General features: G+C 40.3%; 2 protein-coding genes across 5 annotated transcripts in view; both read right to left on the reverse strand.

Annotated features, from left to right (window-relative positions):
* The window catches only part of stk17a (serine/threonine kinase 17a), a 33,105-nt gene extending 24,657 nt beyond the window's left edge, over positions 1 to 8,448 (reverse strand). Inside the window, exon 1 of the mRNA XM_051410254.1 lies at positions 7,999 to 8,448. Coding sequence (XP_051266214.1) covers positions 7,999 to 8,180 — 182 coding nt within the window. The 5' untranslated portion in view covers positions 8,181 to 8,448. The remainder of the gene's footprint in view (positions 1 to 7,998) is intronic.
* A 4,601-nt stretch (positions 8,449 to 13,049) lies between these two features.
* The window catches only part of LOC127369146 (E3 ubiquitin-protein ligase HECW1), an 86,105-nt gene continuing 78,476 nt past the window's right edge, over positions 13,050 to 20,678 (reverse strand). For all 4 annotated transcript variants that reach the window (XM_051410218.1, XM_051410216.1, XM_051410219.1 and 1 more), the window contains one exon: positions 13,050 to 19,756. In XM_051410218.1, the coding sequence (XP_051266178.1) occupies positions 19,645 to 19,756 (112 nt within the window). In that variant the 3' untranslated portion in view covers positions 13,050 to 19,644. The remainder of the gene's footprint in view (positions 19,757 to 20,678) is intronic.

The following is a 20,678-nucleotide window of genomic DNA, read 5'->3' on the forward strand; positions in this document are numbered from 1 at the left end:
CGGAATGGGTGACAGTTAATCAGGCAAATGTTAGTTTTGTCAGTTGGTTCAGTCCCCCACAGGTTTCTGAAGAACCATTGTGAAGCTCAGTGTGGTCGGCTCTAGTCGTCGCCATCTTAGCAGTCCTGTTTTCCAGTATTCTGTTTTCAAAATAAAAACAAGAAAACTAACTATTTCTCATTGTTTTGTTTTTTTAAAATATAAATGGAAAATGAAAAAAAAAAAAATTTTTTGGAAATAATTTTAAAAATGTGTTTCCCTAGATATAAATGGTAATCGAGAAACAGGTAATTTTCCGATTTTGGTTCATTCCAAAACTGCTTCATTTTTTAGCCTTGGAGGTCTCCGCTTTGTGTAACTAGTTAGCAATAGTTAACCTCAACATAAAAACTCATTTGTGTGGGGCAACCCATTTTAATTTGGCGATGACATTTCCACTTACATTATAATCAGGCCAAATTTGAATTTTCCAGCAGCTGGTGCAACTGGCTGGACATTTTGAACAACCATTTATGCTCAGTGTTGCAGATAAATATACATGACTGACTGGCTGATGATTACATTGAGACAAATGAGCGAGAGAGAGGGAGGGTGGGATTGAGTGACAGAGAGATCGCTGCAGGCCTGTATTTGACACACAGCAGCACTATGTACCGTGTCATAGATACAATACAGTGAATGTATTCCAACATGATCCTTTGTAAAATTGATTTTTCCATTTAACATTGTTTTTACAAATCAATTTGTCTACGGATGTGCCAGGACAGCTAGTAGAACATCTTGTGTTTCTTGAAGCTGGGCTGAATCATATGTAGTGGTAGATGGAGGACTCAAGTCCTTTGATGGATTTCAAGGGTCACTTGTTCTGAGAGTGGTGGTAGCACAGTTTGTCATCAAAGGACGGAATTAAGCTATGAGTTTTATTTTTCACTTCATTTTAGCATTGTGGTTCAATGACCCCTGGGAGCAGTGTGTTTTGGTCCTGGTGTGGTCATGCCTGGGAACAGCAGATAGATAGTCTGGGCATGCTCTTTAGAAACCATACTGGGCCACCACAGCCTTTTCTAAAGCAGCATCAGCACATTTCCAAAGCCAGCACAGACTACACCCTGAAAGAGATGGCTTTTGTGCATGTGTTTGCATGTGTGTGAGCACACAGACCAAGCCAGAGGTGATGGCACCAGTTACAATCACTGTAAAGAAGCAGACTAATGGATGCAGTGTTTGGCTCTGGGAGGTCACAGCCTAAAGCTGCAGCCTCACAGTGCTCTGTGTACATTAATACACTGATAAGACCTGAACACAATTCATCTAACGGCAAGCTGCAGCAGGTTGCACCAGCTGTTCATATGTTCAGCATGGCCTAGTTATGGTGTAAGTGTTTACTAACACGTATCATGTATAGAGCTTAATTATAACTGTAAATATTTAAACACCATACCCAGATGCCTCTGAACTGACAATTCCCAGGTTCAAACGTGGCCCTGCCGAAACACCCTCGAGCTTTTATACACTACAATGACTCCCCTAAGGATGCTGATGTTTTTCATGCTGCTTCATGGCTCAAACGTCCCATGATTTGCCGTGCACGTTGCTCTGTGCTGCAACAGCAACTGAGCAAGCCTCAGAACCACAGCCAGCTTTCTCCCTTTCTGTACTTAGTTATGCTATGTGCTAGGCTAATCTATGTTGACAAAAGACAACCATATTTTGAACATGGTTAAAAGACAAAAGCAACATATACGTATAGTTGCATCTTAAGTTAGCTCATGTTAGTGAAATGCTAGCTAACTAGCTAGCTATTCTACATCACAGCTAGCTAATCTACATCAATGGTTAGCTAGGTAGTTACATCTGGAGTACAGGGCAAAAAGAGGCGGGACTTAGGAAGGCTCAGTTTCACTTGATGTCATATTAGGGTATGACTCATATAATGGTGGTTGGCTGTAGGAAGCCCTTCCTTATCTTCATCTTTGATGCAAAATGTATTTGTGCCCATTACAAAATCTGAACTATCAGTACTGTCAGCTCTCTTAAACCACGTCAGTGCACTGCGGAGGCTGTTTGCAGTCTCATAGCTGGGCTCTGTTACGAGCTGCCTGGATGCAGTTAATGAAATAAAGATTTTCTCTGGCTCTGGGCCAAAAGCTCCCACTGGCATCAACAGATTCCCCACGTGCACACCAGGGTTGGCTCAAAGCCACCAACACATAGGCAGGATGACCTAAAGTGAGATGCAGTTCTGAAGGGAAAAAGAAACGCCTGGATTCCATCACTGCCAACGATACAATGGACAGACTATACAGACAGACTATATACAGTGGGTAATAATGGAGAGCATGTTTTAGATAAAGCTACGATGACTGATCTCTCCTGTCAGTATTTCCAAATGAACTCTGACACCACTGTGGGATAAACAACATCCTGGTATATTTTACTCACATTATGATGAAACCCCATGGTCATCAAAAGGAGATGATGGCACAGTGCAAAAATAAATAAAAGGCAGTGAAGTTATTAAAGGTCCAGTGTGTAGGATTTAGTGGCATCAAACTGTGTAGTTGCAGATTGCAACCCCATCTCACCCTCCCCATCCAGGTGTGTATGGAAAAAATGGTGGCCACATTGAGAATGTGAACATTCCCATCTACAGTGTTTGGTTTGTCCGTTCTGGGCTACTGTAGAAACATGGTGGTTCAACATGGCTCCATGACGCCATAGAAGAGGACCCAGGTGATTCAGGCGATTATACACTTATGAACACATACCTATGAATATTATATTCCATTTCTGCCATACTCTGTAAATCTTACACAGTGGACCTTATAACCTCATTGTAGTTTCCTGAGAGTTTCACCAATACACAGTTCACTGCACAAACATTCAGCCACGCAGGATTTTAAAAGTGTCATCTGATCAAACTAGTTAGAGCAAATATTGGGCGATTACACTTGATGGTCGATCAATCGGAGCACCCTTAATCATTATACTCCTTGATTACAGCAGAGGTTTCTTTTTCAGTTCAGAGTTGATTTATCTCCTTGAAAAGAACAAAACAGAACGTAATAGACATTCTTCGCATCTGATAAGGAATAAGTCAAAAATAAAAATAATGAAAATGTCAAGCGAAGTTAGCTTGAAAAATGCAGTAACTGTAACCATAGCCATGATGATGGGCTCTTAGTGAAATATCCCCGCCAGATGACAAGGGCGGTTATGTGCAATCACTAAGAGCTCTGCCCAGCACCATATGGGCTAATAAGAGAGTGGCCATTACCGTCACTAAGACCCATCGTGGAAAAAGCTTTGGGTCTTAACCATATGGAATTCAAAGACTGCTGCACCATTGTCGTAGTCACTAAAGGAGCTTGGCTGCGGGCCATCTGGGACTCCCACTGCAGAGACGCAATAGAAGGTATTACTTTAAACCCCCCCCGATCCTCAGCCTCCCTCAAGCCCTAAATGTGAAAAGTAGCCAACTAGTGGGGGTCAAACAGCAACCGTTGTAATGCAGGAAGGAATTCTTATCATCCTTTTTTACAATATCCAGTTTCATTATTGTTTCAACAGCACACACTGTAGCTTATGAATGTAATGGGGGTTTTCAGCAGATAACTCTCAAATCTCAGATATCACAGCTTCTAACAACCACCACCAACAGCAACAAGAAGCCTGGGTACTGACACGCAACAGCATAACACATGAACAAATGATTTCCCCGTGATGCATGAATTAGTTGATGGACAGAAAAATAAGGGATGAATATTGGTGAGTGACTGATTGAATACCAACATTCTCAGTTCCAGCTTTTCTCTAAAATGAAAACTGGGTCTGGGGCTGTCGGTCGGACTAAATAGGAACTTTGAAGATGTCACACGTTTTATGACATTCTGCAGACTATCAGTATACAGCCTAAAATGGTGGATCTGGTATCGGAGAGTACGCAAGTAATCTGATATCACAGAAGTTATTGGCCCCAAAACAGGACACTGCCACTTTCCCAGCAGGGTCCCATTTACCACTTTTTTTCCCCAGGATGGCAAAGTCATGACCCGCCCTACTCTGACTCTGACTGTCTTACCCCAATGTTCTCACCCTAACCCATAGGCAGGCAACCTGTGTGGACAGATTCCTTGCTTTCACCACCTACGCTGAAGGCTTACCAGTATGCTTAATCTGCAGGGACACATTTGCATTATAAACCTCATATATGTTTTGTAGCCCCAGACAGACCAGTCCTGTGGGCTGTGCTATCACTGCGCAATGACTAACGACTAACTGCTGTTTCAGAACGGTGAAAAATGCTCAGAGCATTAGTATATTTCTCCTTTCTCCTGAAATCTTCTTTTTACACTCAGTGATGGAGGAAAACCACTGATCAGAGGAAGTGTATGTACAAACTTGCGGTATGCCTGGAGCTGTAATATTCTCCTTTCCTTTGAGAAGGCTGGAAAATCTGTGGTCCTGTCTACATATGCTGGGAGATTTCCTACAGAGCAGGAATGCTGGGAGGGCAACTAGGCAAGGAGACGTGAACTTGGTGGCATCTATCCACATCTCAGTCCAGAAATTGCTCACCGTGCACTTCACACTTCATAAACACAAACGCTGCTAGAACGCTAGAACAAGCATGGCAGAATGTTCTGCATGCTTGTTTCATGATCCTGCTTCAGACTCAGGCTCTGCTGTACAGCTGTTAATTACACCAGCAGACACACACCACAGAGTGGAATAATGTGACAGAAAAAGAGCAGATTCAATTTCAACCCTAACCCTAACGATAACCTTATGCTGAAGCTGAATTCTCTCAAAATGATTATGAAAATAATGTAGTAGTGAATGAAGTAATGTCCAGCTGGCCCCAAATGTCTTTTTGTAAGTTTTATGATGTCCAGGGGGGTCCAGGTACAAACTTAAGACAAAGCCCCGTTTAAGGAAGAGGTTTTAATCTGAAAATGCCTCATGAATGGAATTCCACCGCCGAGTTCAGAGGGCTCAACCAGCGAACTGGCCAAGAGTCAGCCAGGGAATAAACACAACTTGTACAGCCAAAGAACGGCATCCCCTTCATCTGTTATTACACTGATTAAGCACCAGAACAATGTCCCTGCTGAAAACAACAGCCAGCGATTCTTTGACTGAAGGGGAAAAACACTCATCTGAGCTGGGAGCTCCAAGGTGGACTAGATCCCAAACTGGTTTGGTTTGATTTGATTCCAGTCTTTTCTGTAGCAGCTCTATATTACCCCCACAAGAGAGAGAAGCTGTAGCTGAAGCCAGTAGTTCATTATTCAGTATTCATTTGGAACACAACGCAACGCTATTCTGTGAGTTGGCTGAACAAGAAAAAAGAATCTGTAGCTTGTAGCCTGGTTAATTTCCTCACTCTGCGTGTTGGTGACTGTACATTTACACTCAGCCAAAGATGATTTTGTGGAAGAAAAAACACAACTCTGTATCGGAAAAAGTCATCAGTATGTGTGAATGACAGTCAGCTGGATGGAGTGTCAGCTACACTTTAAAGTTTGAGCACTTTCTCAAATCACCATCATTGTTTGTAAAAAACTGTCGATATTTATAACCCACACAGTGGATTTATCCATTCAAATTTTCTCAAATGTTAATTTTGTGATTAACTAATAATAAAATAGTAGAAATATGGCAAAAAAACATCTGCTTTGCACTCCACTATTGACACAGTTAGAAGAAACACAATGCATTATGGGGTGGTTGTGCAATAAGCTGATGCCATATTCTTGCTAATCTAGTATATATCCAGGCATTTCTCAAAAAAATCTTGACGCCCTACTTATATAGCATGAATAGTACGTTACAATGTGATTTTGAACACAGCCCCTGACAGTGCTATGGGCCCGTGCCCTCGTTCCCCCCACTACACTGGACAGCAAACGGCGCTTGATGAAGACAAAATTCAGTCTGACTCTAAAGTCATGTGGCTGAGAAACTGGGTCAGAAACAGGCTCAAATCATACAGTGTATGCACAGCTTGACAGGATGGGTCACAATGTCTGTCTTAAAACATTAGTCTGGTGCCCATATGAACACTGCTCATTCTTCCTGTTTATGGCTAATAAAAGAGCCCTTCCTAATGCACCTCCAATGCAAGTCATGAGGTCATGATCAAAATCCAGTCCTCATTTTGTGCAAAATGCCACGTTTATCTGAAGATGGTATGAGGAGCATTCTGCAGGAATCTTATACTTAAAAGCCACCTGACTATTGTTGTGAACCTATCCTTTAAAAGTTCTAAAAGTTTACACTTCTACCAATATAGACTGGTCCCAATGCAAATGCAAGAAATGAAGCTGATATGCAACATTTAAAATTTGTGCATTAAACAAAATGACTTACCAGGAAACAAAATGATAGAACACATAGACTTAAAGTATATGGAATGAAAGTTTGGAAATATCCGATGATAAATAAAAGACTTTTATGATATACTGTAAAAGAGAGAGATCCTAACCATCTCCACAGTTACGAGCACAACACAATAAGACAACGCGTCGGGTCCAGTGTAACACCTTGGTGTGTACATGAACTTGACCACATGAACTACTGTCAGCTGATCTGCTGAGCACAATGCTGCAGATCAGAGTAGTAGATGCAGATTAATGTAACCTTTCATGGTGTTCTCTGGAAACTAATCTCTGTCACAATGTCAGGTCATGCGATGCAAAGCCACACACACACACACACACACACAGCCTTTGTTGTGGCCCTCTAGGACTCAATATAGCTAATACTGCTGTATAGCAGGAGACGGTCGGCTGAAATAAGTGATTCAGCCGAGTCTAAACTCAGCTCTTATCTCCAAGCGTGTACCTGGGTCAACGCACTCAGGCACAATGTCAAAAAGCTGACTGGGAACCACTTCACACTCACAATGTGACTCCAGTCATTCACTGGGTGATTAGTCGTGGTAAAAGCATATTCTAATCAAAAAGGGATTGTGACTTTGTTGGAGGCTATATCCCCGGGCATTTCCTCTAATAATTAACCCTGAAGAAATCCTGTGAAACATTAGCTGTTTAACGGGCACGCAGCTGCCAGATCTCTGGAATCAAACTGGATTTGCCTTTCCAAGAGCCAGAGAGAAACTGACTAATATGTCTTTTGATCTGATGACAATACTTTCATTCACCCTCTAATGTCTAAGTTGTATTCGCTCACACCGACACGCCTGGAAAAGGTGATCACATGCCTATTCCAGAATGACTATTAACATGAGGAGTAAAAGTAACATGTTATTGATGCTGATATTACTTTTTAAAGTCAGTATCGATGTATTGTGGGTGGTAGCAGTAGATAGTTACTTTAAGTCAAAGCAGTCACCGTGAATGAGCTGCTGAGTAAACAACAACCATGTAATCAGATTACAGTTATATTTAGTAAAAATGTGAATTTTTAGCAGGATTATAATTTTAAAATACATACATTTTTCTTTCAAAATACAGAGGTCACATTTCTGATGCTAAACAGCTTGGTTTCCATTTTCCATTTTAATATCATTTTAAAGTCACAGACAATGTTAGCACATTCCTGTACAGCTCTTCACTCTTACATTCAGCATCCGGCCATACTGAACATATTCTCTCTGTTTATATTAGTATATATTGCCTTCTTTTATTGTCTCTATTTTATCTTTAACTATATGTTTCTATGTTAACTGTTATGTTACAAAGGCAAGGTCCTTGTATGTGAACACCTAGTTGGCAATAAACCTGATTCAGATTATAGAATACACTCACATCAGTACTTATTATACTGTCATTACTAAGTATAGTACTTTATTTTCTCTTGTCTTTATTTGCATATTTGGTGTTGAGGTTGTCCAAAAGTAACGGAAGGTAATGAAGTTACATTACTTTAATAATGTAATGGATAACACTGGATTAGACTACATTGTGAAGGTAACCCTCCCTCCCTGGGCATGCAACAATTCTGGCGACAATAGTTGGATTTAGTTGGTCTTACCTTCCCAGCTCTTTGCCGGGGATGATGGTGTAGTGGTCGGTGAACGGTTCGTTGTTGACCGTGGTTTTAATTGCGGACAACAAGCCGCTGCCGCCGCGGCCCGGGCTCGGTTCGGCTGCAGGGCTGCTGTGCTGGAAGCGGGTTCGGCTTCTCTCCCCGGCGCGGGGACATTCGGGGATCATGGCGTCGCTTTATCGGAGCGGTCAGTGAGCGAAAGAGTCCTGAAAACTTCTACAAACAGCAGCACGCTGATATTAAACAACACAGCTGAGAGACAAGTTCAAAAGGACATTCGTGCGACGGAAAGATATCAGTGTCCAGCATCCGGATAGTTTAATATTGACTCAAATAACGCGACTGACAAGCTCATTTTGAAGGGATCAGTCCGTGCTGGGTTGTTCAGTTGTGAGCGGTCGGAACTTGCTCCTCACTGACAAACCCAACTGCTGCTGAGCTTTCGGTTACCATGGGAGCCGGTGTTGATTGACAGGCGGACTGGCCAATTACATGGAGCGAGAGTGGAGCGTTGCACTTGGTGCGAGTTCGAAATTATGGAGTCCCAAAATGTCCTAGATTAAAAAAATTCAACAATGAAATAGTATAAAGAAAAGTCACATGAATAAATTGTATAAACATGCAATAAACAAATATTGTGTCAAATAATTTCCTTTTTTTAAATTACAGATTTTTTTTTTCTTCATAATTTATTTAATAGTAACTATTCAATTCAATTCAATTCAAATCCTTTTGAGTGTGTCAGTCGGACAGAAGGAGAGAATGGCAATGGTAAAGTTTATGAGCTGAAGTGCAAGTTAGCATTTCAATGATCCTGGAAACAGGAGTTTAGTTGGGAGGCGTTGTGCTGGAAGGCCATAATAAGAGCTGACAGCATCTTGCTTGCACGCAGCTATAGTGTCTGATTACTGCTAATAAATAAAACTATTTGTATAGGGGCAAGTAAAAATAAACGTCCGGCCAGTAGATTCCTCATCCATTTGCCCGACTGGGCAAGTAAAAAAAAGATATTACGTACATAATCTTGTACCCTGTACTCTGGAATTGTTGAGGGCACTGTATAGTGGATAGATTTACACACAATAAAATGACAGATAGTAAATCAGTGCTCTGTATATCCAAATCCAACTTTATTTGTTAAGCACTTTAAAAACAACCAAAGTTGACCAAAGTGCTGTACAGGAGAATAAATAGGACATCATAAATGTAAACAGTGATGGTGATGATGAAGACCACTGTGATTTTAGACACGGCATTAGTCTTGTTTTATATTCAATTCAATTCAATTCACTTCAATTTTATTTGTATAGCACCAATTCATAACAGAAGTTATCTCAGGACACTTTTCAAATAGAGCAGGTCTAGACCGAACTCTTTATAACATTATTTACAGAGACCCAACAGTACCACCATGAGCAAGACCTTGGCGACAAGGGCAAGGAAAAACTGCCTGTTAAAAGGCAGAAACCTAGGACAGATCCTTCGGCTCTAGGTGGGTGGTCGTCTGTCTCGACCAGTTGGGGTGAGAGAGAGAGAGTGAGAGAGAGAGAGAGAAAGAGAGACAGAGAGAGAGAGAGACAGACAGACAGTAGCACAGCAACAACAGTAGCAACAACTACACTAATAATAGCGACTGATGATGATGAACATGAAGAAGATGATGACGACGACGACAGCAACGATGGGGGACAATGAGCAGTGACAATACTAATAATAGTAACTGTAGTAATAATAATAATAATGATAATAATAATAATAATAATAATAATAATAATAATAATAATAATAATAACAATAATATCAGTGATATTAGCAATGGCAATCTAGCAGGATCCATAAGAACCTGCAAGACGAGAAAGCACAAGAACTCCGGGGAAGAAGTGAAGTTAGTAACATGCATTAATGGAACATGAATGAGTGCAGAAAGAGAGAGGAAGAGAGGAGCTCAGTGCACCATGGGAAATCCCCCGATAGTCTAGGCCTATAGCAGCATAACTAAGGGATGGTTCAGGACTCACCTGACCCAGCCCTAACTATAAGCTTTATCAAAGAGGAATGTCTTAAGCCTACTCTTGAATGTGGTGAGGGTGTCTGCCTCCAGAACCACAACTGGAAGCTGGTTCCACAGGAGAGGAGCTTGGTAACTGAAGGCTCTGGCTCCTGTTCTACTTTTAGAGACTATAGGGACCCCAGAAACCTCTGTTAATGGGTATTTACTATTGCTGTTGGTTGATTCAAGTTCAAATCTGGAAATTTTAGTGCAAAGTATTTGAATTCTTACGGAAGTGTATTGCACATCTTTTTTTTTTTTCTGAATTATCGAGATACTTCGAACTCCCGCGAGAACCTCCAACCTGCAAGTGACTCTCATGGACCTATTGTGACTCCTACGCACATGCATGCCCCATCTTCAACTATCTACCGTACCGGGTCAATTTTGCTATATATATATTGCTATGTCTAGCAGTTCTGAATGGGCTTTCCTTCTGAACAACCACAAAGTCCTCAGGTGCCTGCATAGAGTCGACAAGCTAATGATAATACCATCTATATGACTTAAAGACAGGACTATCTCCCAGTGTCTTAAACCCAGATCAAAGTAAAACTTGATTGAACTAAACAAGCTGGTTATGTTTGTTTCTGTTAAATCGAGCTCTCAATAAAGGAATGAATGCGTCTATTGTTTCAAAACTCAGAAAAAATTAGTCAGAAAAACAGAAAAAAAATGTTTTTTCAGAAAATCAGAAAAAAATGACTCTGAAAAACCAACCATAAAAATAAATTACTCTGAAAAATGACTCAGAAAAACAAACAAAAAATACTACTCAGAAAAACAGAAATAATTACTCCGAAAAACAAACCAAAAAAGTAATTTTCAAGTGAATGCAATACGCTTCCGTAGAATTCTACATATTTTGCTATAAAAATGCATAGCAATTGTTTGAAACCCAGCTTAATAGTTAATAGTTTTTACAGTAGTTAAAGTCTCGAGTCTTTAGACTGTGGCCTGCTACGTAGCCATAGCCTGACACTCTACAAGAGACGCTAGCTTAGCTAACCTTATACACAAGTACCCCACAGAAACCTACAAACAGTCGTATCTAGCCTAACTTGACTGAGGCTTGCAGGGGGCGGGAGTCAGAGAGGTTACAAATCTGTTACACATATAATAGATCAGTGGTTTCAAACTGAGGTCCCGAGACCAACAGGGGTCCTTGAGCGGATTGTAAGGGATCCCCCCAAAAAAGGAGGAATACCACATTTTAACTTATCACATTTTGGGAAGTCAAAACTACAAGGGCAGAAAGAGTTTTGTGTTTGACGTTTTTATTGTTTGTAATTGATAGTGATCCCAGTTTGATCACTTATTTTATTTATTTTTTTGGTGAGTGGGGGTCTGTGGCCTAATGTGCATCTACTGTGGAGGTCCTTGAGTTTGGGAACCCCTGTATATATATAGGCTACTGGTTTAAATTTAATTTCTCCACAAAATGCAATTAATCTTCTCTGTACTAAATGTCCCACTGTATTTGTAGAAATGAAGCCCCAACGTAATTCCATACAGGACGCTGATGTCAGAATGGTGAAATGATGAAGCTGTTGAAAGAAGATTGTCCAACCATTGTGCACACATAGAGAAAGACACACAACCATATTTATTATTTTGTTTTATAGTATGCCTTAATATAATGCCATGTTCCTGTACGCCCTAAAGTTTAATTTAGCTTCATGTTGTCTTTTTCATATGATGGAACAAAAGCTCATAGTTTGTGTCAAACGGCTGTATTTATTTTATTATATGTATCACACTATATCTGAGTCACGTCTCAGGAGCAGTTAGCTCGCGCAGCTCCTGAAGTTAGAACTGAAGAACTTACTAGTTTGAAGCTAAACTGCTAAGAGTGGTAACTTAGCAACGCAGCAGCAGTTAGTGACTGTTTGGAAGTCACCCGACTGTGTTTTCCCATCATTATTTATAACAGAGTAATAGAGTAGCTGCAATATTTACCAATATGCTATCTTTGTCATACATTTAGCAATATATATGTCAATGTAGAGTTAGAGTTGTCCTTAATGTGTCTGTGTGCCCTGCAGATATCTAATGGCTGTTAGTGATTAAAGAAGAGGTTACCTCAGAGTTGAGTCCCAGTCTGGATCAGGCAGACCCAGAGATCCTGCATTAAAGAGAAACAGGAGAATCTCTGGACCCATCCGGAGGGAGAACAACTTCAAGGGCTGGAGGAGGTGGACAATAATAAGTTCCCATACATTCCTGTCCTTGTGAAGAGTGAAGATGAGGAGAAACCTCAGGACTTTGAAAGGATCAGAACCAGACAGGGACTAAGATCCATATAGTCATCTACAACAAGACAAAGGTCCTTCTGAGACTGAAGTCGGTATTAATGATCACAGGCCAATGTCACGAGATACGTGAGAGTCCACACAGGAGAGAAACTGTGAAGTTGCAGTTTGGTTGCCACAGATTCACTCGTTGGTCAGTGTGTATCACAGTATTAGTTATCTGGAAGATGTTTTATTTAATGCTATTTTATTTTCCCTCATGTTTACATTTTTAAACATTTGGAAATATAACTTCAATCTCTCTTTGTCACCGTTGAAGTATATTTTTTCCTTGTGAAATATTTGTTTTATGAAATGCCCTTGTGTTGTTTCTCAGTGATGAATCAGCATGTTGTTTTAAGGTAACTTACTGTAGGTTCACCTGAAATGAATTCTGCTGAGGATCAGGAGTAAGGCCCAGCGTGGATCCTTTCTACAAAGAGGTGTTAAGCAAAACAAAGAGATGCAGAAAAAATAAAAAAAGACAAAAAACAACCACAAAGAGAAGAAAAAAGCAGTGAATCTCCACGTGGGTTTTGGTGGACAATTTGGGCCATGATGAGAATTGTTCAAAGTGCTATCTCCAAGGTCAAGAATTAACTTTTATTTAATCACTTCTATCATTTAATTACTTTTAAATTGTACGTCTTTTTTAGTTTCAGTCTGTACAATATATCCACACAATAGCAACACAGTAACAAAGTGACCATTTTATTGAGATTCATAAACATTTGTATTGTGTGGTGGAGCGGTAGCACAGCCTGAGTATTAAGCAACCCGTTCTCAGACAAATCGAAACTGTACCTCTCAACATTACGTGTATAATAATCTACACACAAAAAACTAGGAACAAAACAAAAAATATGCATGCTTCAGTGTCACCTCCCAGCAAAGCTCCACCCAGTCATTCACACCCTCTGCTAAATTCCCTTTTAAATGAAAATAAACAAAAAGCTTGAAAAGACACAAATACAAAACAGCTGCTACAATTTGCCACCACCATACCTTTCTGCAGACAACCCATGATTTTATTTATCCAAACCCTTACGTAAATATTTCTATAATAGCTGCTATCGATGCACTTACATATCAGTGTTATGGGAGTATTCTTAACCATTCTTTTTCCAGAATAAATATCAGTGTTTAACATCTACAATGTATCAGCCCAATAAAACAAGACTTCCTTACACTGTCTTCACACTTTCAACAAATCACATACAAAAATCTCTCATTTGTATGCATGCCATTTGTTGCCCAAAGCACGGATTACTAGCAGGATACATACGGCTCTGAAATGTATGACATGAAAATAATAAAATAAAAACTTCACAAAAACTCAATTGACCCATCTGAGGTCCCGCCCCCTTTTGCTCTGCGCTCCAATAACAGTTGAGCAAGCCTCGGTCAGAACCTCAGACACCTTTCTCCATTCCTGTACTGCACTAGATATGCTATGCATCTTACATTAGCTAATGTTAGTAAAATACTTGCTAGCAGATGTAACTAGCCAGCTGTTCTACATAAATCATTAGCTAGCCGTTTTGCTACAGAGAAAAACACTAGCTCACTAATCTACATGAGTCGTTAGCTAGCTAGTTACATCTGAAAGCTAATGTATGCAAAACGCTGGGTAACTAGCTAGCTAATTTACATAAATAGTTAACGTTTTGCTGACATTAGCTAACCTAAGATGTAGGCTATCTCACTGATCTTTTAACCATCTTCATTTTGGTTGTCTTTCAGCTAGGTACAGGAAGAAAGCTGACTGACGTTCTGAGCGAGGCCGAGCGAGGCTTGAGAGTTCTCTCTGGTATGAACTCTGGTGTATTTTCAGAATTATCCTCAAACCAAATCTGCTGCCACACTGAGAGCAGCTAAAAGATTTCTTACTACGGTTATATCTTGTATCACTTACATGGACTTCATTACCTGGCTCAGTTGCCCTGCTCTCCTTCCAACCATTGTTACTGTCTTCAGTCTCGGTTATTGGAGCAAAAAGGGGCGGGACTTAGGAAGGGTCAATAATAAAACGATGATGAGGCCACCACAGGAAGCAGTGAACAGATAAAGAGAAATACTGTGAGCTGAATGGAAACAGAAACAGACACCACGGTAGCACATTTCCTGCACTGAGCAACAGAGAACCAGCTAGCTTATGGATATTAGAAAAGATGTACATACATATCAAAACGCAAAGGCTTCAAAAGTGAAGGCAAACTCTGATGCTTCTTATCACAACATCAAAAAACTGCAAACAAACAAAACATTCAAGGAAAGCTTCAGGACTTCCCTTTACTTATAAATACAATACAGTATAAATAACAGTACAAAAGATTGTAGAAAAAAAGATGCAACATAATCACAGCCTTGTCCTCTTGGTTGTACAGATGAGTGGATAAGGCCTCACCACTGCCAATGATGAGTGCAGTACTACTGATCCGACTGCCAGTAGTGACTTTATCAGGAGAGAGAGACACATCTGATTCTAATCTAACTCAATCCTAAATTTACTGACAAGGATATCCTGTATTCCTGTTGCTTCTGTAGTGCCCCGTTAGCCCACTGTGATCATTTCTGTAGCCAGCACGCAAATAAAGCACCATTAAGGTGATATCACATATCATTAGAGATGTTCATCTCAGTTGTTCCAATGAAAATGATAAAAAAGTGAACCTGTGTATTCAACTGTTGCTTAAGAAAATACTATCAGATCATCCCACAGGCTGCTTATGGTTAATGAGGGTCAAAGTTAAGCTGTGGTCAAACATGTCTGACCTGTGTAAAACACTCTGCATCTATCTGTTCTTACCGAGCTGGGTCCTACTCAGCGTCAGTGGGTTGGGGGCTGGAGCCTATCCCAGCATGCCATGGGTGAATGACAGGGAAGGGCGCTGTACAGGTTGCCAGTCTCTCTCAGGGCTAACAGGCAACTATTTTTCTGTAACTGAGGCCCCATTTACACTTAGAGTTGCTGAAAATCCAGTATCAGAAATTCTTCCGCCTAAAACCTGATATTGTTGCCTGTTTGTGTCTGTGCATTGATCTGATACCTGAAATGGGACCGTGTTACTTCCCAGCAGTGTCCAGGTCATCATTTCCCCCCCAGGGTAGCCAAGTCTCTGACATTTACAGGTTTACAGGGTTTACCTGAGCCAGGCCATACATATATGATATATAATTATAATTAATATTATGCATATACTGGTAAGCCTGTATTTTTGCTATTTTAAAAGACAGACTGGTACTTGGTACCAACCAATTCGGGAATGAAAAAATGGTCTCAGAACATCTCTATTTACACTTGCAAGGGTATTATATCTTAACGCCATTCTGTGAGACCCCAGAGTGACAATGTTATTTACATCCAATGCCAACAATTAAAGCAATTCTCATGGTACAATATCATCTCATGGAAACTATGGTATGTTTACGGGTAGGGGTAGACTGTCATCATGGCAAACATGGCTAAGGTGTGGTTAGCTAGGGCGAGGCAACCAAAGAAATTGGTAAATGTTAGGGAAAGACTGGGGTTAAAGTGAACATTAATTGAAGGAAACCCTACTTTCCGGCTCTCTACATAAAGGGCACTGCATGTTGGCCCTGGGCGTAAATTGTGAGGTACTAGATCATCTAATATGGACTTGTAAGTCTTAGGGATATTGAGCAGCACATACATGTCATCAATGCCATTTCTTTTGCTGTGATGTCTAGATACAAATTAACATCAATTTAGTACTGCACTCTTATAACTAGTTATTAGTGGGGAGTTTAAAAAAAGGTGTCAAAATCAAAATTTCCAAATTTCCTTTCCTTTTTCCTACAATACCCATAATGCATCTTGACAGCTGACAGTTCAGTCTGGGATTCTGGTGTGTTATGCTAGTAATGGCTAATGACTTCACACAGCTTACCCTGGAGACACTAAAGACTTTATACAACTTATTTCACACATGTAGTCGTACTCCTCAACGCCTGTAAACGGTCTTTGATGTGTGAAATTAGTGGAGTTAAACCTGAACAATAAAGATCATTCAACAATGACAAACCCTGCAGTTACATTTTTAGAGGAGTAAAGGTCTATGTGGCTATGAGCGCTTTTTTACCTTTTCAACATTTGGCTAAAATGGTGGACTTCAATCCAGCTTTAATGCTTCTTGGTTGCATTTACACTTGGCTTATACTTACTTATACTTTTTGATATGAGATAATTCTCTGTCCAAGACGCATTAGGTGGCTATGTGTAAATGGGGCATCAGATTCTCCAATAACACGACTTGTGTTTGGAGTGTTAGCGGAACCCACACAAACACTGACACAACATGCAAACTGTTTTCATAAAGAACCAAAGCAAAAATCTGCGCTCAGGACTGTCCTTAAGTCAGGCAGTGCTAACCGCTAAGCGCAACGACCCCACAGGCCACAAATGAGGCAGTCAGTAACTGAGGCACAGTTTCATTACTGGACTAGAGATGTAGACAAGGGGCTTTGGGTTGCTGAGGGTACACTGCAGTCGGTCATCATCTGAAAGAACATGGTAGACTGTGGAACAGATTGGAGTAAAGGTCTTAACTATTGCATATATTACACTGGTTTGTCCAAGGGCCCCAGTACATATGATTAGTTTATACCAGAAGGGGCTGATCAGTTCAGGCAGCCGATGCAAGGATCCCAGGCCATTGGAGCCCTACATGCGTTACTTCAGTCATGTTGTTTGAGATGGTAAAGGTTCAGATACTGGAGTACCTGCTCCGTGCAAAGAGCAACACCATGGTGATGGTACGCAGTCACAGAGAAGAAGTTCATCAGTGGAGGACTTGAATAAGACTACAAGCAGCTACCATTCAAACAGCAGGACCAGAGATGCTGAGAGGTGAAGCACCACTCTGGCCAACGGGGTTCACAGAATGTCCCCTTTAGCCAGCAGGAAACACAATGTCCACATGCGCATTCTCTGTTGTCAAGGAATCAAGAACTACCAGTTTGCTTGGTCGACATGATCACAACCAGTCTCCACAGAGGGAATCCCAGAAGCCCTTGTGTTGGAATTGATGGCTTCTTTGATCGTGGAGATGTGACATCATTGTCTCCGCTTTTGAAAGCATTGCAGAGCAAGAAAGCTGGAGAGAGACTGCTGGAGTCAGTAACACTGCTGTCCATTCAGAGGAGAACGTCAAAGGTCTATTCCCAGCTGCTGTCCTCACTTTGGACTGAGCTAAAGAATGGGAAGCTGTCCAGATCTCAGCCTTCCCAGACCATACCAATACGTGTTGAGTGTCAGACATGGATAAAGTATTGTAGAAATTGTTGATTCTGTAACTGCTCATTAGACCCTCCTATTTAACGGGGCATATTACACCCTTCACCTGGATTTGCTGTCAGTGTACTGCATCTGAATCAGACCAAAGTTGTTTATGAAGTATTCCTATATTACCGTATCCAGTTTCAGTATGCCAGACCATTTCTATTTCCAAGCAAATTCTCTAATTCCTGAAAGACCTTTAGCACTTCTCTCATGTCTCTGCTCATTGCTGTGGAGCCTATTGAAGATTTGAACAGTATTGGCTTTCAAGTTATTGACATTGCTGGAAAAAGAAACTTCATTGCTATAGTTAACTGAGAGCATAACAAGAGAATGTGCATGGATGGCTTAACTATTACTGACAGTGGCGTATACCTTCAGTGGTCCAGCTCCTGTTTTCCCAGAAGAGCATTCGAAACCATCACCAGTTGCTCAAGGGTCAGATTTGGGCTCTAATTTCTTATAAACGTGCAGGCTTCTCAATAAATTGTCTGCAAATATATTCTTTGCCTTCACATCTAGCTGCTGTCATTAAAACACAGTGATACCAATAGCCTAGCCTCCTTTCTTAATCACCTTGCAACATGCAGGATTCCTTAATTACAATCATTTGCCATGATTTATTCGACTCACACAGATGCTAAGTGGTCTTGACAAAGTAATCAATCGTTAATCAACCCTCTCCTGTAGCTTAGACTTTTGCTGCTCTGCATATTTATGTCTCTTCTCAAAATTGCTAATGTGCTGCAGCTACAGCTCTGACTGACACACAAGATCCATATAATTCTTTACATTAGTTATATTTTAGATTGGATTTCAAGGTTCTACTGTTCCCCCTTCAGGCCTTGAAATGGCTGGTCCAGACACCAAGCTACATCGCATTTCATTAATTCTTTATGTACCAGATCCCAGTCTCAGATCCTCAGGCTGGTTCTTACTGGCCCACCACAGTCCAGATCAAATACATAATGATCCTCGTAGGCTCCCCAGATTAAAAATCATACACGATTGTTCCTTTGGCATCAGGGCTACCAGACTTTTGCATCCATCTGATGAGCTTTTTTAAAATCTGCATTATACTTCGAACTGCTTCTTTAAAGCCACATAGATTACATATTTATCAGAATTTATAAGAGCAGCAAACCACCTGAGAATTTGTGTGCCAGAATTTGCACACGTCATTAGCATTGAGATTGAATTCACAGAAAAGATGTCCAAATGTGTTGTATGCTGCAAATCTGTCACGTTTAATCAAATGTTTTATTGTTTTTCTTGTGTAGACAACAATTAATTTGATGTGTGACAAATGGGAAATGTTAAGCTTTGTCATGTTTGTGTGTGCACTGTTTGCATGGTTTGTTTCTCTCTGTTTTTGCAGTATATGCAGGTTTTGTCATTTACTACTTTATCACTTAAATCTTTTCTGTGAACTCAACATTTCAACCCGGTATCAATTTAAAGATAAATTAAGTATTTAGATGTCATAATAGTGTCTTACATTTTATGTAAAGTTCTTGTTTTGGGTGCTGTTGTGTAGCTATAATTTTACTTTACTTGTTGCTGATAGTTTTTGTTAGCCTTTTCTGTTACTGTAAGTATTTTAATCATTGGATGGATTATGCATTTTGCTACATGCAACTTTAAATGATTTTGATTCAATTTTTACATACCATTTGTATGCATATATATAGAAATATTTTTAAAAAACGCTGTTGTAGTGTTCCATATTCTCCAGTCTCAGTGATTAATATAAAAATAACAGTAGTCCTGCCGTGGTGCTGTCATAAAGATCCTCATAGCTAAGTGAGAGACTCTAACACAAAGTACCATAACAGTGACGTACATATATCCATATGACCAAAAACTTTGTCGAGTACAATCCAGGTATCTTTACGACATATTGAGCCCACAATAGCTGCTTGTTTTTCGCATTGTAGCCCAGCCAGTGTTACACAGAGAGGGATGCAGTGTGGATTTGTCTGTTGTCTGTCTCACTCCAGGCCAAATGTACTGGTTTCCTCCACCGCGATCAACAGTTTCTCATACAGCATGGTGTATGAGGGGTACGGTGGCAGGTCCAGACGGTTAAAACAAGTATGAGCCCTGAGAGAGAGAGAGAGAGAGAGAGAGAGAGAGAGAGAGAGAGAGAGGGGCAGACTGTTAGACAGTATGCGGCTTTTAAAAAACATCATCTATCCACAACATATCTATCTTGAATATCATATACTCTTTTTGGTGTAAGCAGCTGGAATGAGGAATCTAAGGGAATTTCTTATCTCGATATTTCAACATCATCATATCTACATATAGGATTTCCTTAGTATAGTAATACAACAGAGTTTTCGAGGTCCAGTGTTGCTTTTATCGTCTCCCGACAAAGGAATTGCTGCATAAAAGCGGATGTTACAAAAAGACACTTGGTTTGACCACCACTCCTCTCAGACAAACTAAATTATGGACTTTAGGTCACTGTCTTTGTGGAGACCTAAACATTTATGCATACATACTTGATCTGTCTAATATTATGCTCCTTTATCTTGTTGCCTCCCCAGAAAACTTGGAAAATAAATCCTGCTGTGGTTTTTGACCTCTAGTATCGTAATGGAGCTTTTCTTCTGTGTGTGGCTCCCTGTTTTGTTCATCCCGTGCTTGCGCACACGAGTGACACTATGACTGAACACTGACTGAACTGACTGACTATCTGATGGAAACTTAATATTAGAATCAATGTATTACAATATCAGCTCTGTGAATATAGTTTGTGTTCAGGTCTTCACCGTGCCCATATCCTGTGATTTTTTTTTTTTTAAGTTTATATGTTAAATAATAATAATTTAAACTTTAAAAATAACAAATTTAGTTCTCCACATAAATAAATGAAATTGTGAGATATAGGCCTAATGTATTTTTATTTTTTTTAGGTTTTCTTACTCTTAAAATCAAAAAGGACTCACAACCTCCTGTGAAGCTTTGGTGACCCATAGTGGGGAACGGGACCCCAAAGTTGGAAACCAGATGTATTGTT

This window comes from Dicentrarchus labrax, unplaced genomic scaffold (genome assembly GCF_905237075.1).
Source record: "Dicentrarchus labrax unplaced genomic scaffold, dlabrax2021, whole genome shotgun sequence".
Taxonomy (NCBI): domain Eukaryota; kingdom Metazoa; phylum Chordata; class Actinopteri; family Moronidae; genus Dicentrarchus; species Dicentrarchus labrax.